This window comes from Gossypium hirsutum, chromosome A11 (genome assembly GCF_007990345.1).
Source record: "Gossypium hirsutum isolate 1008001.06 chromosome A11, Gossypium_hirsutum_v2.1, whole genome shotgun sequence".
In the NCBI taxonomy this organism is placed as follows: domain Eukaryota; kingdom Viridiplantae; phylum Streptophyta; class Magnoliopsida; order Malvales; family Malvaceae; genus Gossypium; species Gossypium hirsutum.
The window spans coordinates 7187666-7202554 of NC_053434.1; the positions used below are offsets into that span (position 1 = coordinate 7187666).

Here is a 14889-nt window from a genome sequence, read left to right on the forward strand (position 1 = left end):
TGAAATATGAATTTTTAAATAATTAATATGGTGTATAAAAAAATAATTATTGTAAATTATTTATAAAATCAATGATGAAAAAATATTTTAAAATAATTATATACATAGATATAAAATTAATTTAAAATTTTAAATAATTAATATAATATAGATATTTTGATATGTTTATTCAAAAAGGCAAAAATACAAAACTAAAAATACTTCAATATCAGTATTTGTATTTGAGTGGAAAAACAAAGCTTGTTGGAACCTAGAAGTGCACCTAAGGGCAATAGATTGATAGTCAAACTGCATAAATATGACATAAATAATTACTATTATTATAATTTAAGTAAAATGACGCAAATCAAAAAAGGCCACTCCACTTTTCTCTACCATAGAAACTGCCTGACTCACCCCCTCCATTTCCTCTCTCTTCCCTTTTCTTGTTTCCCCTGCAAATGCTGATCTCCAAACCCAATTTCTCCTTTTTATTTTCTCTTTCGTCTAATAAAATACTCGACCCTTCAACCTATACAATGAACTGAATTCCCACAACTCTTTTCAGCTCAATACATATCAGGTTTCATTGTTTCTTTTTTTTAATCTTTTAAACATGTTTCCGTTTGTTTTACATAATCCAATGGCTTATTAGGATGCATTAAAATGTTCTCTATTATGGTTATTTGTTTTGTATTTTTTACTTTTGTTTCTGCTAGAATTGATTAGTTTCTTAGGTTGGTTTCGTGTCTCTCTTATTTATTTGTTTTTGAAGCAATAGTCTAGACAATGGCATTATCTGCTCCTATAGAGCAGACTTTTTTGTGATTTAAATTTCTTTACTCTTACATGATTTAATGACTTTTGTGTAAAAATGCATCACAATGTTCACTTTTAAGAGGTTTATCTCTGTCTTTTTTACTTTTTTGTTTCTCTAGAGATCTTTATTTGTTTATGCTGGTCTTGAGATCTTTATTGATTTGTTTTTTTCTGGAAGCAATTATCAGGGCAATGTCTTCTTCTTCGTCTTTTTTAATTATAACGCAGAAGATGACTTACTTTTTATGATAGAAACTTGTTTGCTAATTAATTATAGTTGGTTTTGTAAAGTCCAAAAGGTTGCTAAAGTTCTTATTGTCTCTTGACAGAAAGCAAAATGGGTGTTTTTGTATTACCAAGTTCAGCCTTTGGGGTGCTTCTTCCCCACTTCCCTGTTGTTTCATTAGGCACGCCACGTGGGCAGTTTCATTTAGTCTTGGGAAGCTCTTCTAACAGGAAAAGGTTCTTTATTTAAGTTTGAACTCCATGCTTTTTTGGATAACTTCCTCAAAGCCTCTTGTCTTTTTCTTTGGTATTTATATGATGGTTTGACTTTTATACATATACTTATTTAGAAATGAATGGCTGTTATAGGAAATGCGAACTTATTATCAAATCGTTGATGGAAGATGATGTTCTTGCAGGAAGAATTTACTTACTGGAAACTGGCAGTGCAGACCAAGGATAGTTGCTGCCTCAAATAGGGTGAGTCATGAGTGTTTGTCATTAGTTTTCCTTTATTTAAAAAATAAATGAATGTAAAAGCTAAGCGAGTGTTGTGCGAAAAAGTTGGGAATAGATCCTTATTTTTTTTTTTTAAATTTCTGTGGCAGGATAATTCCAAAGACAATGTCACAGATGATGAGGATGGTTCTTTGTTGGGGAGTTATGAAATGTTGGAGATGAAAGAAGATGAGTTAGTGGAGGCGAGAAGGGCTCTTTCTGAGGTTAAGGCCAGACAAGCAGCCCTTGAAAAAGAAAGAGAACAATTGCTTGAAGACTTTGCTAGTTCTGAGGCTAAACAGAAGGAATATGTGGCTTCCGTTTTGCATGACAAAGAATTGGCTGTTTCAGAACTGGAGTCGACCAAATCTCTGTTCCATCAGAAGCTGCAGGAGTCAGTGAAAGAGAAATTTGCCTTGGAATCTAAGTTGGTTCTTGCAAGACAAGATGCTGTTGAACTTGCAGTACAAGTTGAAAAGTTAGCGGAGGTTGCTTTCCGACAGGCCACATCTCACATATTAGAAGATGCCAAGCTGAGGATTTCAGCTGCAGAAACCTTGGCTGCTGAGTCAGCTTTTCAAATTGATGAACAGATAAGAAAATCAACCGAAGGTACTATATTCTCAATTATAGAGGAGTCTAAAGATGCTATAAATAAGGCCCTTGATGTGGCTGAAAATGCCATTGATGAGGCTACACAAGCTGTAGCAGTATTCACTGACGCTGTAAATCCCATTGATGTTATTGCTTCTGCTCAGTCTGAGAATATTAAGTTACAAGGTGCTGTCAGTGATTTAGAAGCTCAACTATTGGTTTCAGAGAGTGAGCTTGATAGGTTGAAACTGGAGTTGCAACAGGCCCAAGTACAAGCAAATGCAGCTGAACTCCGATCCAGTAATGCTGAGAAGGCATTGCTTGAATTCCAAGAGTTGAGTAGGAAAAAGGCTCTTGAGCAGGAAGAGGAGATTAGGTCTTTACTGGAGAAAATAAAGAAAGAAGCAGTTGAAAGAAAGAAGGCTTTGTCCAAGGCTTTTAAGGCTGAGTTGGAAAGCATCAAGGCTGCTGTTGATGCTTCCAAAGAAATAACATGTTCAAGAGACAATGCCTACATGAGAAGATGTGAAGCCCTGCAGAGGTCACTGAGGACATCTGAGAGTGCTTTAAAGATGTGGAGACAGAGAGCAGAGATGGCACAGTCATTGTTGTTGAAGGAAAGATCAGAAAAGGAAGATGATGAAGACGTCATCTATATAGCTAATGGTGGGAGGATAGACCTTTTGACTGATGATGATTCACAGAAATGGAAACTTCTGAGTTATGGTCCACGTAAAGAGATACCTCAGTGGATGGCAAGAAGGATTAGGAGCATCCGTCCAAAGTTTCCTCCTAGAAAGACAGACATATCTAAAGCCTTAAATTCCAGTTTTAAATCGTTGGAATTGCCCAAACTTGATGAGGTTTGGTCTATTGCTCAAGAAAAGCTAAGAGAAGGTGATATGCTTACTGAACATGTTATCGAAAAAGAAGTAATAGAGAAGAAACGGAAAGCTTTGGAACGAGCACTCCAGCGAAAGACAGTTAAATGGAAGAGGATTCCAGAAGAAACAAAAATAGGTTAGTTTTCCTTCTTTCTTTTTTTTCTTAAATGTACTTTTTATCGTTATCTAAACAACTTTGTAGAAGGATCGTATCTAATTTTTATTAGAATTTGAAACTCAATGCAGAGCCAGGAACTGGAACAGGACGAGAAATTGTGGTGAGTTGATGGTTGGATTTACTCACTCTTGATTCATACCTTATGACGCTAACAGAGGCTTCATGATTTTAACTTAAAGCTGAGATATCTATTAAATATATCATCCTGGTCAAATATCTATTATGTTTGGAAAACGAAATGATTTTATTTGGCTAATCATAGGACTTACATCTAGTTTACATATTTACTTTTAGGTTTTGTATTTGTTTATTTAAGGGAGCATTACACCTTTTCTAATACTAACTTATGGTAGCATGGATCCATGCTATGTAATTCATTCCTTGGAGTAGTTGGAATGACTGATTTATGATCTTAGGTATGCATATGATTAAAATATATGAATCTAAATCCATGGCTGATCAATCAGACTCAGACCACATGATACCTTATTGCTTTCATTCCTTAAACCTTACATGGTGGGTAAAGGTTTTCTTTTTCTGTTTTGCTCATATGGTGGTGCTGTCTATGATGTATTTTCAAAATCTTTCAAGGCACCTAGAGAATTCTCTGATTCCATCAGGAACATCTTCTTGCCTATAACTTCATTCTTTGTCCATCTTGTCTCATTTTTATGGTAAACTAGGTAGGACTAGAGATAACTTTTTTTTTTCCTACCAAAGGAACTTAAGCTTATTTGATTGAGGCTCGTGTGAGGTTATTGATGTCTAACTATGAAACAGATAAAAGTATTTTTCATTAAAGCAGATATCAATCTATTGTTCAAACTTCTATCACTCATAATTCTTAATTTCTTGGTCTTCAAGTTCCAAGGTTTCAATTGGGAAAGTTGGAGAAGGCAATGGTACCAGGAGCTAGCTTTCAAGGCAGCTGATTTATCTCATTCTGGGATAACAGCAGTATGGCTCCCACCACCAACACAATCTGTTGCACCCCAAGGTAAATCTCCAATAGTTTCAATTGTTTCATCTATTATTATCTTGTTTGTCATCAGAATTCTTGTTCATCTGAAATTTAAGCTATTCTATCACCTTTTATAAAATAAATTGTCATTATGGATGACATACACTGTATGCATGTGGTTATTCTGGACCGGAGAGCAATGTCATGCTCATGTTATGATAATGTTGCAAACTTGCAATCCTAAGAAATCAACTTAATGAGCTGCTAGTTTTTCTTCTGACTTTATGTGTTCAGTAGTAAGAATATCATATCAATTAATATATTTGCAGTTGTTAAACATTGTGGAGGTTCATTTTTGTGTTTCACACACTGTTATAAGTTTTATGGAATAACATGCAGGTTATATGCCTTCTGATCTTTACAACTTGAACTCCTCATATGGATCTGTCGAAGACCTGAAATCTTGTATAGAGGAAATGCATTCTCAGGAACTTCTGGTATGTGGACCAATTTTTATGAATAGTAGCTTTAGTGCTTAATTTTTGGGTTTCCTTTCTTCTTGCTTCTGACATTTTCTTATTTTTGGTTCAAAGTGGAATTTCTCTTTATATTTATGGGCATTATTCAGAAAATCATTGGAGTAATAACAAAGTGTTCGGAACAGATACAACTGTTATTTTGACTTTTGAACTAATCTTATATTCTTTAAAAGCTATTTAAGGGTACATTATCATGAAACCTGATCTTTCCTCTTGGAAGCTGCAAACATGATACTTTTATGGTGAACTGAACCTTATATTTTGTTGCCTCTGTATGCAGGCATTGGGAGATATTGTGCTTAACCATAGATGCGCACATAAACAGGTAGCCCGTGCTTGTCTTTTTACCTTGATAATTGCTTTTTCTAAAGTCCCAAATTTACTTTTTTTGTGACTGTATTTCGATATCTGAAAGACTTGGTAAAATTCACTCTGACAAAGAGGTATTCTTCATGTTCTCCAAACTATGATCAGTAATCTCAAATATGTATATTTTATCTATAACTAAATGTCCCTTTGATTTCAAACTATGTAAGAATAAAGTGAGTGGTTTTGGATTCTTTATTTGTTTTCTAATTTTCAAGAGTTTGGTTATTTATTGCTGTACGTGTCCTTTTGCTTATTTGCTTATTTTAAGTTCAATACTGGAAAACCAATTTATTTTGTGGTTGTTAATAATCCATTGTATACAATCTTAACTACAAAAACTGAGAAAAAAAATTTGCTGCTAACCTTCCTTTGTGAAGTCAAATGACATAAATACAGAAGTATAAACTTCTAACTATGGCATTACTGATCTTTTAATGGCATGGCTGAAAGCATGACAATAACTTAACAATTCTATTGTTTAAATAATTTTTGCTCATTTCAGAGTCCAAATGGCGTCTGGAATATTTTTGGCGGCAAACTTGCATGGGGGCCTGAAGCTATTGTTTGTGATGATCCAAATTTCCAGGGCCATGGGAATCCTTCAAGTGGTATGTATATGATATTAGTTTGTTTTAGAAGTGCTGAATTGAGTAGCAACCTGGATCATGATTGTGATATAGATGTTTTCATTGGAAAACAATATCAACGGAGGAATAGGAATTAGAATTCTACATTTATTTAATTTCTTTGGGAGTTTTAGTTTTACTAGGTTTTTTATTTCCTTATAAACTTTAAATTAGGAATTCTATTAGGACTTTAAATTAGGAATTAGATTAGGATTTTCCTTTGTAATTAACAGCCTATAAAAAGGCTGCCAATATGAAATAAAAGGGGGGTTTTATTTTTTATCACAAACATTAGTTTGGGAAGGGGGTTCAGTCAAAGACGAATCTGCCTTTGAGTAACCATAGGTCGAAGCAAGGATACTTTCTCGTCTAGACCTGTGACTAGATCTTACGCCAAGGCGCATAACAACTTGGTATCGGAGTCAGTTGTCATGGGTGACGAAAAAACTTTGACAGCCAAGCTGGAGGCATTTATGAAACAAATGGCTACAAGGCAACAAGCATTAGAGGTGCAGATGGCGATTTTATCTCTTTCGGTCCAAAAGGCAACGAAAGAGAATTTAGAAAAAAATAATGAAGAACAAGGCAGCAGTGGAGGCAAGAAAAGAAATTCAGATTCACAACACGGTGGGGGCATGGTGCCAAGATACTCCAAGATGGAATTTCCCACTTATGATGGTGTTGGTGATCCTTTAGGATGGTTAAAAAGATGCGAAAAATTTTTTGGCAATCAGCGGACCAACGAAGAAGACAAAGTCGGCTTAGCTTCATTCCATCTCTTAGGAGAAGCACAATTGTGGTTTGATCAAATCGAGGAAGAGGAGGCAAATTTGGATTGGGAGCGTTTTAGAGAGTGTTGTCATGTCAGGTTTGGGCCACCTATGAGTAATAACCCCTTGGGGGAACTTGCAAACTTGAGACAAACTGGGACGGTAGAAGAATATCAACGTCAATTTCAATCACTACTGGCTAGGACTACTGATCTTAAACCTCGACAACAAGTAAACCTTTTTACTGCCGGATTAGTAGAGGAACTTAGAATTGATATCGAGATGCAACAACCGGGAAACCTTGGAGTTGCAATGAATATGGCTCGAGCTTTGGAACGGAAACAAAAAGTCTCTTCCAAGATGTTATCTCAAACCAATCTAAACTGGTCAGCTTCCCAAAACACTGGCAGCAATTCCATTATTCCAACAACTAAGAGCTTTGCAAAGGGAGGAGGACAAACAACGAAACCAATGGGGAATAACAGCAAAATAGGTTCTTCCGCACCATTTATCAAAAGATTGACACGAGCAGAGATGGCGGAGAGAAAGGCTAAGGGATTGTGTTATAATTGTGACGAGTCAGGGATTGTGTTATAATTGTGACGAGTCTTACTCCATGGGGCACAAATGTAAAAGGCTATTTTGGATAGAAGTACCAGATATTGAAGATGAGCAAGATGATGAGGTAGATGATCTTGGAATTTCCTTACATGCCATTAGAGGAACTTGCAATTCATCTACTATGCAACTACTAGCAAAGGTGTCAGGAAAAACAGTGTTAGTTCTCGTTGATTCAGGTAGTACACATAACTTTCTACGCGAAGGTCTAGTGCCAAGATTGGGACTGAAAATACAAAAGAAAAGGGGGTTGCAAGTATGTGTGGCACACGGAGAACGGGTTCCTAGCATTGGCATTTGTAAATCAGTACAGTTCGTTGTGGCCAATGACAACTTTCAAGCTGATTTGTATACAATACCATTAGAAGGGTTTGATATGATTTTGGGGGTTAAATGGTTGTGTACCCTTGGTCCAATTTTATGGGATTTCAGCTCCTTAATTATGCAATTTGCAGTAAACAAGAAGAAGATACTCTGGCAAGGGCAGCACCCAGAGGAAGTTCCACGACTCAGCTTGATACAGGGACAGGATTTAACTAATATAGTATTAGATAAGCTACTGGTAAAATTTGCGCATTTATTCCAAGAACCGTCTGGGTTACCTCCTAACCGCAAATGTAACCATCGTATAACTCTCAAACCAGGAACGGGACCAATTGTAGTCAGGCCTTATCGATATCCACATTTTCAAAAGGATGAGATTGAGAAGCAGTGTGACCAAATGTTACAACAAGGAATCATTCGACCCAGTAGATCACCATTCTCTTCTCCAGTACTATTAGTAAAGAAGCATGACGGGTCATGGCGTTTTTGCATCGATTATCGAGAGCTTAATGCTTGCACTGTTAAAGACAAATATCCGATTCCTGTCGTGGATGAATTGTTGGACGAACTTCATGGGGCAAAATATTTTACAAAATTGGATTTACGATCGGGATATTTTCAAATTAGAATGGCAACTATTGATGTGGAAAAGACAGCCTTTCGAACCCACCATGGACACTGAGTTTCTTGTCATGCCATTCGGGCTTACCAATGCCCCTTCCACATTTCAGAGTTTGATGAATGACATTTTTCGCCCTTACTTGCGTAAGTTTGTTTTAGTTTTCTTTGATGACATATTAATTTATAGCAAAACATGGACTGAACATATGCATCATGGAAGATTAGTTTTTGAACTCTTGCGGGATAATATGTTGTTCTTAAAGAAATCCAAGTGTTTCTTTGAAGAGTCTCAGGTAACCTACTGCGGTCATGTCATCCATGGTGAAGGGGTCGAGGTTGATCACACTAAAATTAAAGATGTCACCGATTGGCCAACTCCTAAAACTACCAAGGCTCTACGAGGCTTTCTTGGGTTGGCAGGATATTACAGAAAATTCATCAAGAATTATGGACAAGTGGCTGCACCCTTAACATCTCTTCTAAAGAAAAATGCCTTCAACTGGACTAAGGAAGCTGATGTTGCTTTCACCCAATTAAAAACTTCTCTTTCAGCAGCCTCAGTTTTGCAATTACCCAACTTTGCGGAGGAATTTGTGGTTGAATGTGATGCTTCGGACAGCGGGTTTGGAGCTGTACTACAGCAAAAGGGACACCCCATTGCCTTTTTCAGTTGCAAGATTGCAGATCGACACCTTAAGTTGGCTGCTTACGAACGTGAATTAATTGGTTTGGCAAAGGCAGTGACTCATTGGCGACCCTATCTTTGGGGAAGGCATTTCCTCATCCGTACTGATCATTTCAGTCTTAAGTATTTGTTAGACCAACGACGTACGACATCTCCACAACAACATTGGACCAGCAAGCTAATGGGGTTTGATTTCCGAGTGGAATATAAAGCAGGGAAGTTGAACAGGGCTGCAGATGCTTTATCTAGAAAAGTCGAAGACTTACCACACCTCATGACTGTTTCATTCCCTCAAGTTGAAATTCTTAAAGCCATCAGACGAGAAATAGAAGCTTCCCCAAAATTATCACAACTCCAGCAAAGAATTCTACAAGGAGAGTTGGGGCCCGATTGGGTTGCACAAGATGGGTTGATTTTCTTCAAAGGGAGGTTGTACCTTTTACCTACCTCACCAATTATTCCCACTCTTATCTCCTCTATACATGCTATGGCACATGAAGGGGAATTGAAAACATTGCATCGTCTTCGCCAAGATTTTTTTTGGAAAGGAATGAAGCTTGCAACCTCAGAATTTGTGCAACATTGTTTAGTATGCCAACGCCACAAATGGAAAAATTTACAGCCCGCAAGTTTACTTCAACCTCTTCCAATACCACAACATGTTTGGGCTGATATTTCTATGGATTTCGTGGAGGGTCTATCCAAAGTAAAAGGGAAATCGGTACTTATGGTGGTTGTGGACAGACTGTCGAAGTACGCTCATTTTTTACCTTTGTCCCATCCATTTACTGCTATATTTGTTGCTACCGTCTTTTTTGCAGAGGTATTCCGACTTCATGGCTTGTCTGAATCCATAGTTTCAGACCGTGATAAAGTTTTCCTCAGCCTGTTTTGGAAGGAATTATTTCGTCAAAGTGGTTCTAAGCTCGCTTTTTCCTCAGCATACCATCCCCAATCTGATGGTCAGACAGAGGTAGTTAACCGAACAATAGAAATGTACCCACGATGCCTCTCTAGTGATGTCCACAATAGTGGGTCGATTGGGTTCCATGGGCTGAGTATTGCTACAACACCTCATATCACACTGCCCTAAAGGCCACTCCCTTCCAATTAGTATACGGTAGGGATCCACCTCGACTTCTCTCCTATTCAGCTGGTTCTACAAGGATTGAAGCTGTGGATAAGGCTCTACAAGATAGGGATGCACTTTTACACAATGCTCGGGATAGACTCTTGCAAGCTCAGCAACGAATGAAAGCCACTTATGATTTGGGGCACAGAGAGTTGAATTTTAAAGTCGGGGATTGGGTTTGGTTACGGCTTCAACAGTATCGACAATTGACGATAACTAAACAGAAGCATCACAAGTTATTGCCAAAATATTTTGGTCCTTTTAAAGTCTTGAACAAAATAGGATCAGTGGCCTATCAGCTTGAATTACCTACAGGCAGTAGAATACATGATGTATTTCATGTTTCTTTCCTCAAAGAATACAAGGGACCTCAACCAGATGCGGTCGGAGACTTGCCCTTAGTATATGATGGCAAGGCCTTGCCTACTCCACAAGCTATTATTAATACCAGGCTTAATCGGGGTCAGCGGGAACTATTAGTGCAATGGGCAGGATGCCCTCAAGAAGATGCCACTTGGGAACCAATTAATAATTTTCGAGCAGCTTATCCTGAATTTGAGCTTGAGGACAAGCTCAACTCCGAGAGGGGGAGTAATGATATAGATGTTTTCATTGGAAAACAATATCAACGGAGGAATAGGAATTAGAATTCTACATTTATTTAATTTCTTTTGGAGTTTTAGTTTTACTAAGTTTTTTATTTCCTTATAAACTTTAAATTAGGAATTCTATTAGGACTTTAAATTAGGAATTAGATTAGGATTTTCCTTTGTAATTAACAGCCTATAAAAAGGCTGCCAATATGAAATAAAAGGGGGGTTTTATTTTTTATCACAAACGTTAGTTTGGGAAGGGGGTTCAGTCAAAGACGAATTTGCCTTTGAGTAACCATAGGTCGAAGCAAGGATACTTTCTCGTCTAGACCTGTGACTAGATCTTACGCCAAGGCGCATAACAGATTGTCAAATTTAAGGCTATGTTTGTTATGTTTTATGTGGAACTAGGCTCTAGCAATTTGCAAAGGTTTTAAACACTTATGTTTCTTAATCAAATCAAAACCTTTAAATAGGTTTCAACATTTTCCTGGTAAAAGAAAATGTAAATAATAAAAAAAGACACTCAGAGGTGGATTGAGTTTTACCATATCAAATTATACTAGTCGTTCATTTATAGATATAGCAGCTGGAAGAGATAGTTTATTGCCTGCCCCGACCCCAACCTGATTTTTACTTATATATACTCAAACCACCTGCCCCAACTTTATTCAATACTTTAGCTTGTGACTCCAATCCTGGAATGATTTTGCCGATCCCACCTCAATCCATCTCAAAATTTTACATAATCTTCTATATGATAAAAGTAAACTAAATATATTATGTAAAATATTGTAAAATTAAGAAATTGTAATCTAAATTATTTTTTTTATAAAATTAAAATGTTATAAATTCATAGAAAATTCAAAAATATAAAAGATATAAAATTAAAAGAGGAGCATTCTAGTAAAGATATTGGGACGGGTAAATTTTACCTGCCCCGACTTGACCTCGAAAATTTGAATGACCAAATTGTCCCACCCCGCCCCAAAACCTGATCTTTTTTAAGCCGTACCCCTATAGTGTGAGGGATTGGCAGAACCTAGCTGGTTAGGGGCTTTTTTCCACCCCTATTCATTTAATCAAAGTCCAGTGGCTACTAAAAACTGATCTAAAATATGTGAACTAGAGCAATGACATTTTGACATTTTGACAAAGTTCTGACTAACTACATTAGAAATTGGTATTGATCGAACCAGATGGAATGATATTTCCAATTATTGAGTTCATAAAAAAATATGACTTCCTATAAATTTAACTGATGAGTGTTACTTTTAGGTGATATCTTCCATGCGGCACCAAATATTGATCATTCGCAGCACTTTGTGCGAAAAGATGTAAAGGAATGGTTATACTGGCTCCGTAATGATATTGGTTATGATGGGTGGCGGCTTGACTTTGTGAGGTGAAGGTGTTTCTGTTGTCCTTCTACACTTACATGCCATCCTTTTATTTATCGTGTGTGTTGCATGTGAACAATATGTACGTTAATAAAAATAATAATTAATGTAACAGTGAAATATTAAAAACTATATAATTAATGTAAAAATTTTGTAGTGGTAAACCACTGGCAGGGGGAAACATGTAAGCACTTAAAACCAACCTTGTAATTCTACATGTTTGAATTAAGTTAGTATTTTATAACGTAGAAATTATAATGCATCATTTCATGCAATACTTCTTTTTCTTTTTTGGTAGTAAGCCAAGTTCTTGCAATATTTCTAATATCATGTATTCAACCTCAATTATCTAAGAATTTTAATAGCCTGATATTGCACAGAGTTGCAATACTTCATCCATACAAGCTTAGTATACATATATGTATTATTTATATATTCCAGAAAGAGAAATTGTTGATACTTACAATGCATTACAAAGTTCAAAGATTAGTTTGAGTTTTTGATGAGAACTACCTTAATTACTGGACTCCAAGAAGGTGGAAATAGAAGGCAAAAGCATTTGAAGCATAACATGGATGATGCCGTTGTTAACAGCACTAATGCCTTGTTTGCAGAGGCTTCTCTGGAACATTTGTGAAAGAATATATAGAAGCTTCAAATCCTGCATTTGCTATAGGAGAATATTGGGACAGTATGGCTTATGAACATGGTAACTTATGTTACAATCAAGGTAATCATTTAGTATTACCTATGAAATATGAAAATTTTGTCTGATTTTGTTTGAGATTTTGGACAATAGCAAACTCCAATTTCCTTAAGCTTGTATAATCTTTTGTTACCATTTTCAAAATTACAACTTCTTTGCCAGGCATTTTATTGAAGTAGATCTTATATGGGGGCCTTTCAAAAGTTCTTGTTAATAGTCAAAGTTATGATATATGAAGTTTTTTCCCTCTAATTTGTGTCAATAGTATCATATTCATATTTTTGCTTGTTTAGTCAACTTTGTGCAATGTGCAACATGATCCCCATTTTAAATCAGGAAGCCTCTCTTACTCATGTTTTGTGCCTCTAGGTCTTTCTGGTCACTAGATGAAAGTACCATGTGTTTCTTTGTCCCTTAATATATATATTCTTAGAGTTACCCTAGTCCCTACAATGATATTTGGGACATTGTTTACATGTCTAGATGCTCACCGGCAACGGATAGTAAACTGGATCAATGCCACTGGTGGTACTTCCTCAGCTTTTGATGTCACGACAAAGGTATTCCTTGATAGATTTTTACCCCATTTTGAGAAAGAAATTACCAAAAAGTCTAGTGTTTGGACAAGCCAAAGGGGGCCCTGCCTGCCTGCTCCCCTTTTGCTTTGTCTATTTATACTTTGTGCATGTTAAATAAATTAACGTCTCATTATCATTATAATTCCTACCAGGAAATTGTTGTGTATCATTTATCTGAAATATAGGCTAAACTCGTGTTTCGGATGACCATATAATTTCCATTATAAGCATTATAGAAAATTTGTTGTCAAGATAGCTGCTGCTTCCTCCAAATGAAGAAATAATTTGCCATTGCAGGGGATACTCCACTCTGCTTTACATGATCAATACTGGAGACTGATAGATCCTCAAGGAAAACCAACAGGAGTAATGGGATGGTGGCCTTCACGCGCATGTACGTTTTTAGAGAACCATGATACGGGATCTACCCAGGTGCTCCCTATATCTCTAATAGAAGTGCATATATACATTGCATATGCAGTACACAAACTCGGAGCAGTACCATTTTTCTGAGAATCGCATAGGTGTACTTTTGTTAACACCTTAATCCTAAAGCTAAAAGGAACTTTTAAGATTCTATGGTTTCATGTCTCACTTTGAGGGTTAAAGTACTATCCTTTCTCCTTTTTAGTCCAGTTTAGAGCATAGCCAATTTCAGAATAGGTTACACATCTTACAGTCATTTCAGTTCATGAACTTGTGATCTCTGACACCTCTTCATCAACCCAAGTACCTGTAGATGGCTATAAAGTGTCTCGTGAACTTGTGATCTCTGACACCTCTTCCGTAAATAATGTCTGCATCAATCTACAGTTTCTAACTTTTGAGTTTTATTTTAGGGTCACTGGCCTTTTCCCCGTGATAAGCTTACACAAGGATATGCTTACATCTTGACGCATCCGGGAACTGTAAGTTGTCATCAAAATCTCTATATGATTCTACACATGGGCACAACCAGAACTCTGAGAAATATATGTTCTTGTACAGTGTGTTTTTTTCCCTATTTCTTCAAATGTCTAATAACGGAGCATCAAAGGATGGACATGGTCTAGATTTCATACTTTTATAATGCACTCTTGTGACATTTTCCACTCTTAATATTGCAGCCTGTAATATTTTATGACCACTTTTATGAATTTGGCATCCGTGATGTCTTGACGGAATTAATAGAAGCTCGAAGACGGGCTGGGATCCACTGCCGAAGTTCTGTCAAGATATACCACGCCAATACCGAAGGTTATGTTGCTCAGGTCGGCAATATGCTAGTGATCAAACTAGGGCATTTCGATTGGAATCCTTCAAAGGAAAATCAGTTGGATGGGAGATGGCAAAAGTTCATTGATAAAGGAGCAGATTATCAAATTTGGTTAAGACAGTAATTCAATGAAATCAGCAAAAAGGTTAGAAGTTATCCTCTGCCACATTATCTCTACTTATAGTAATAGAAGAATATCTGCAATCGTACACACACAAAAATAAAATAAAATAACACACCCCCATCAGCGTCGACTACAATATCAGCTTCAGCAATGGCAACATAAAACCTTGAACAAGGATCGGGAACGGCCGCATCTCTATCAAGCAGCATGGGAATTAACGTTATGGTTTACAGACGTTATGGTTTAAGTCAATGAATCTGATATGCTGATTTCAGCCATTCTTATGTACTTTTTTCATGTTTAGTGCCTATGCTTAATTTTTGTTGCTTTCTTGCTTAAGATCATGATTAATATTTGGGACTGTAGTCATACTGAGCAAATTCCCTGTCAATGTTGTGGAATCTGAAACCA

At 36.6% G+C, this 14889-nt stretch overlaps 1 protein-coding gene across 4 annotated transcripts; it reads left to right on the forward strand.

The window, feature by feature from the left end:
• Positions 1–322: 322 nt before the first annotated feature.
• Positions 323–14889, forward strand: LOC107924098 (uncharacterized). 4 transcript variants are annotated; one of them, XM_016854378.2, is made up of 16 exons: positions 347–562; positions 1128–1260; positions 1443–1503; positions 1632–3135; positions 3246–3277; positions 4042–4174; positions 4538–4635; positions 4958–5002; positions 5549–5654; positions 11694–11820; positions 12430–12545; positions 13005–13081; positions 13397–13531; positions 13939–14007; positions 14206–14499; positions 14603–14889. In XM_016854378.2, exons 2-15 carry the CDS (start codon positions 1136–1138, stop codon positions 14476–14478), a joined length of 2901 nt encoding a protein of 966 aa, XP_016709867.1. In that variant the 5' UTR covers positions 347–562; positions 1128–1135; the 3' UTR covers positions 14479–14499; positions 14603–14889. The 4 variants fall into 4 exon arrangements, with proteins under 4 accessions (XP_016709865.1, XP_016709867.1, XP_016709866.1 ...); XM_016854377.2 differs by having other exon boundaries at positions 14621–14889; XM_016854376.2 differs by having other exon boundaries at positions 323–562; positions 14206–14889.

What these genes read in the sequence shown, in the direction of transcription:
- LOC107924098 (XM_016854376.2), top strand. Translation starts at nt 1,136, where the DNA reads ATGGGTGTTTTTGTATTACCAAGTTCAGCCTTTGGGGTGCTTCTTCCC. An exon ending in CCATGGGAATCCTTCAAGTG is followed by an intron (nt 5,655 to 11,693) that starts GTATGTATATGA and finishes TGTTACTTTTAG; the next exon opens with GTGATATCTTCCATGCGGCA. An exon ending in TGGCGGCTTGACTTTGTGAG is followed by an intron (nt 11,821 to 12,429) that starts GTGAAGGTGTTT and finishes CCTTGTTTGCAG; the next exon opens with AGGCTTCTCTGGAACATTTG.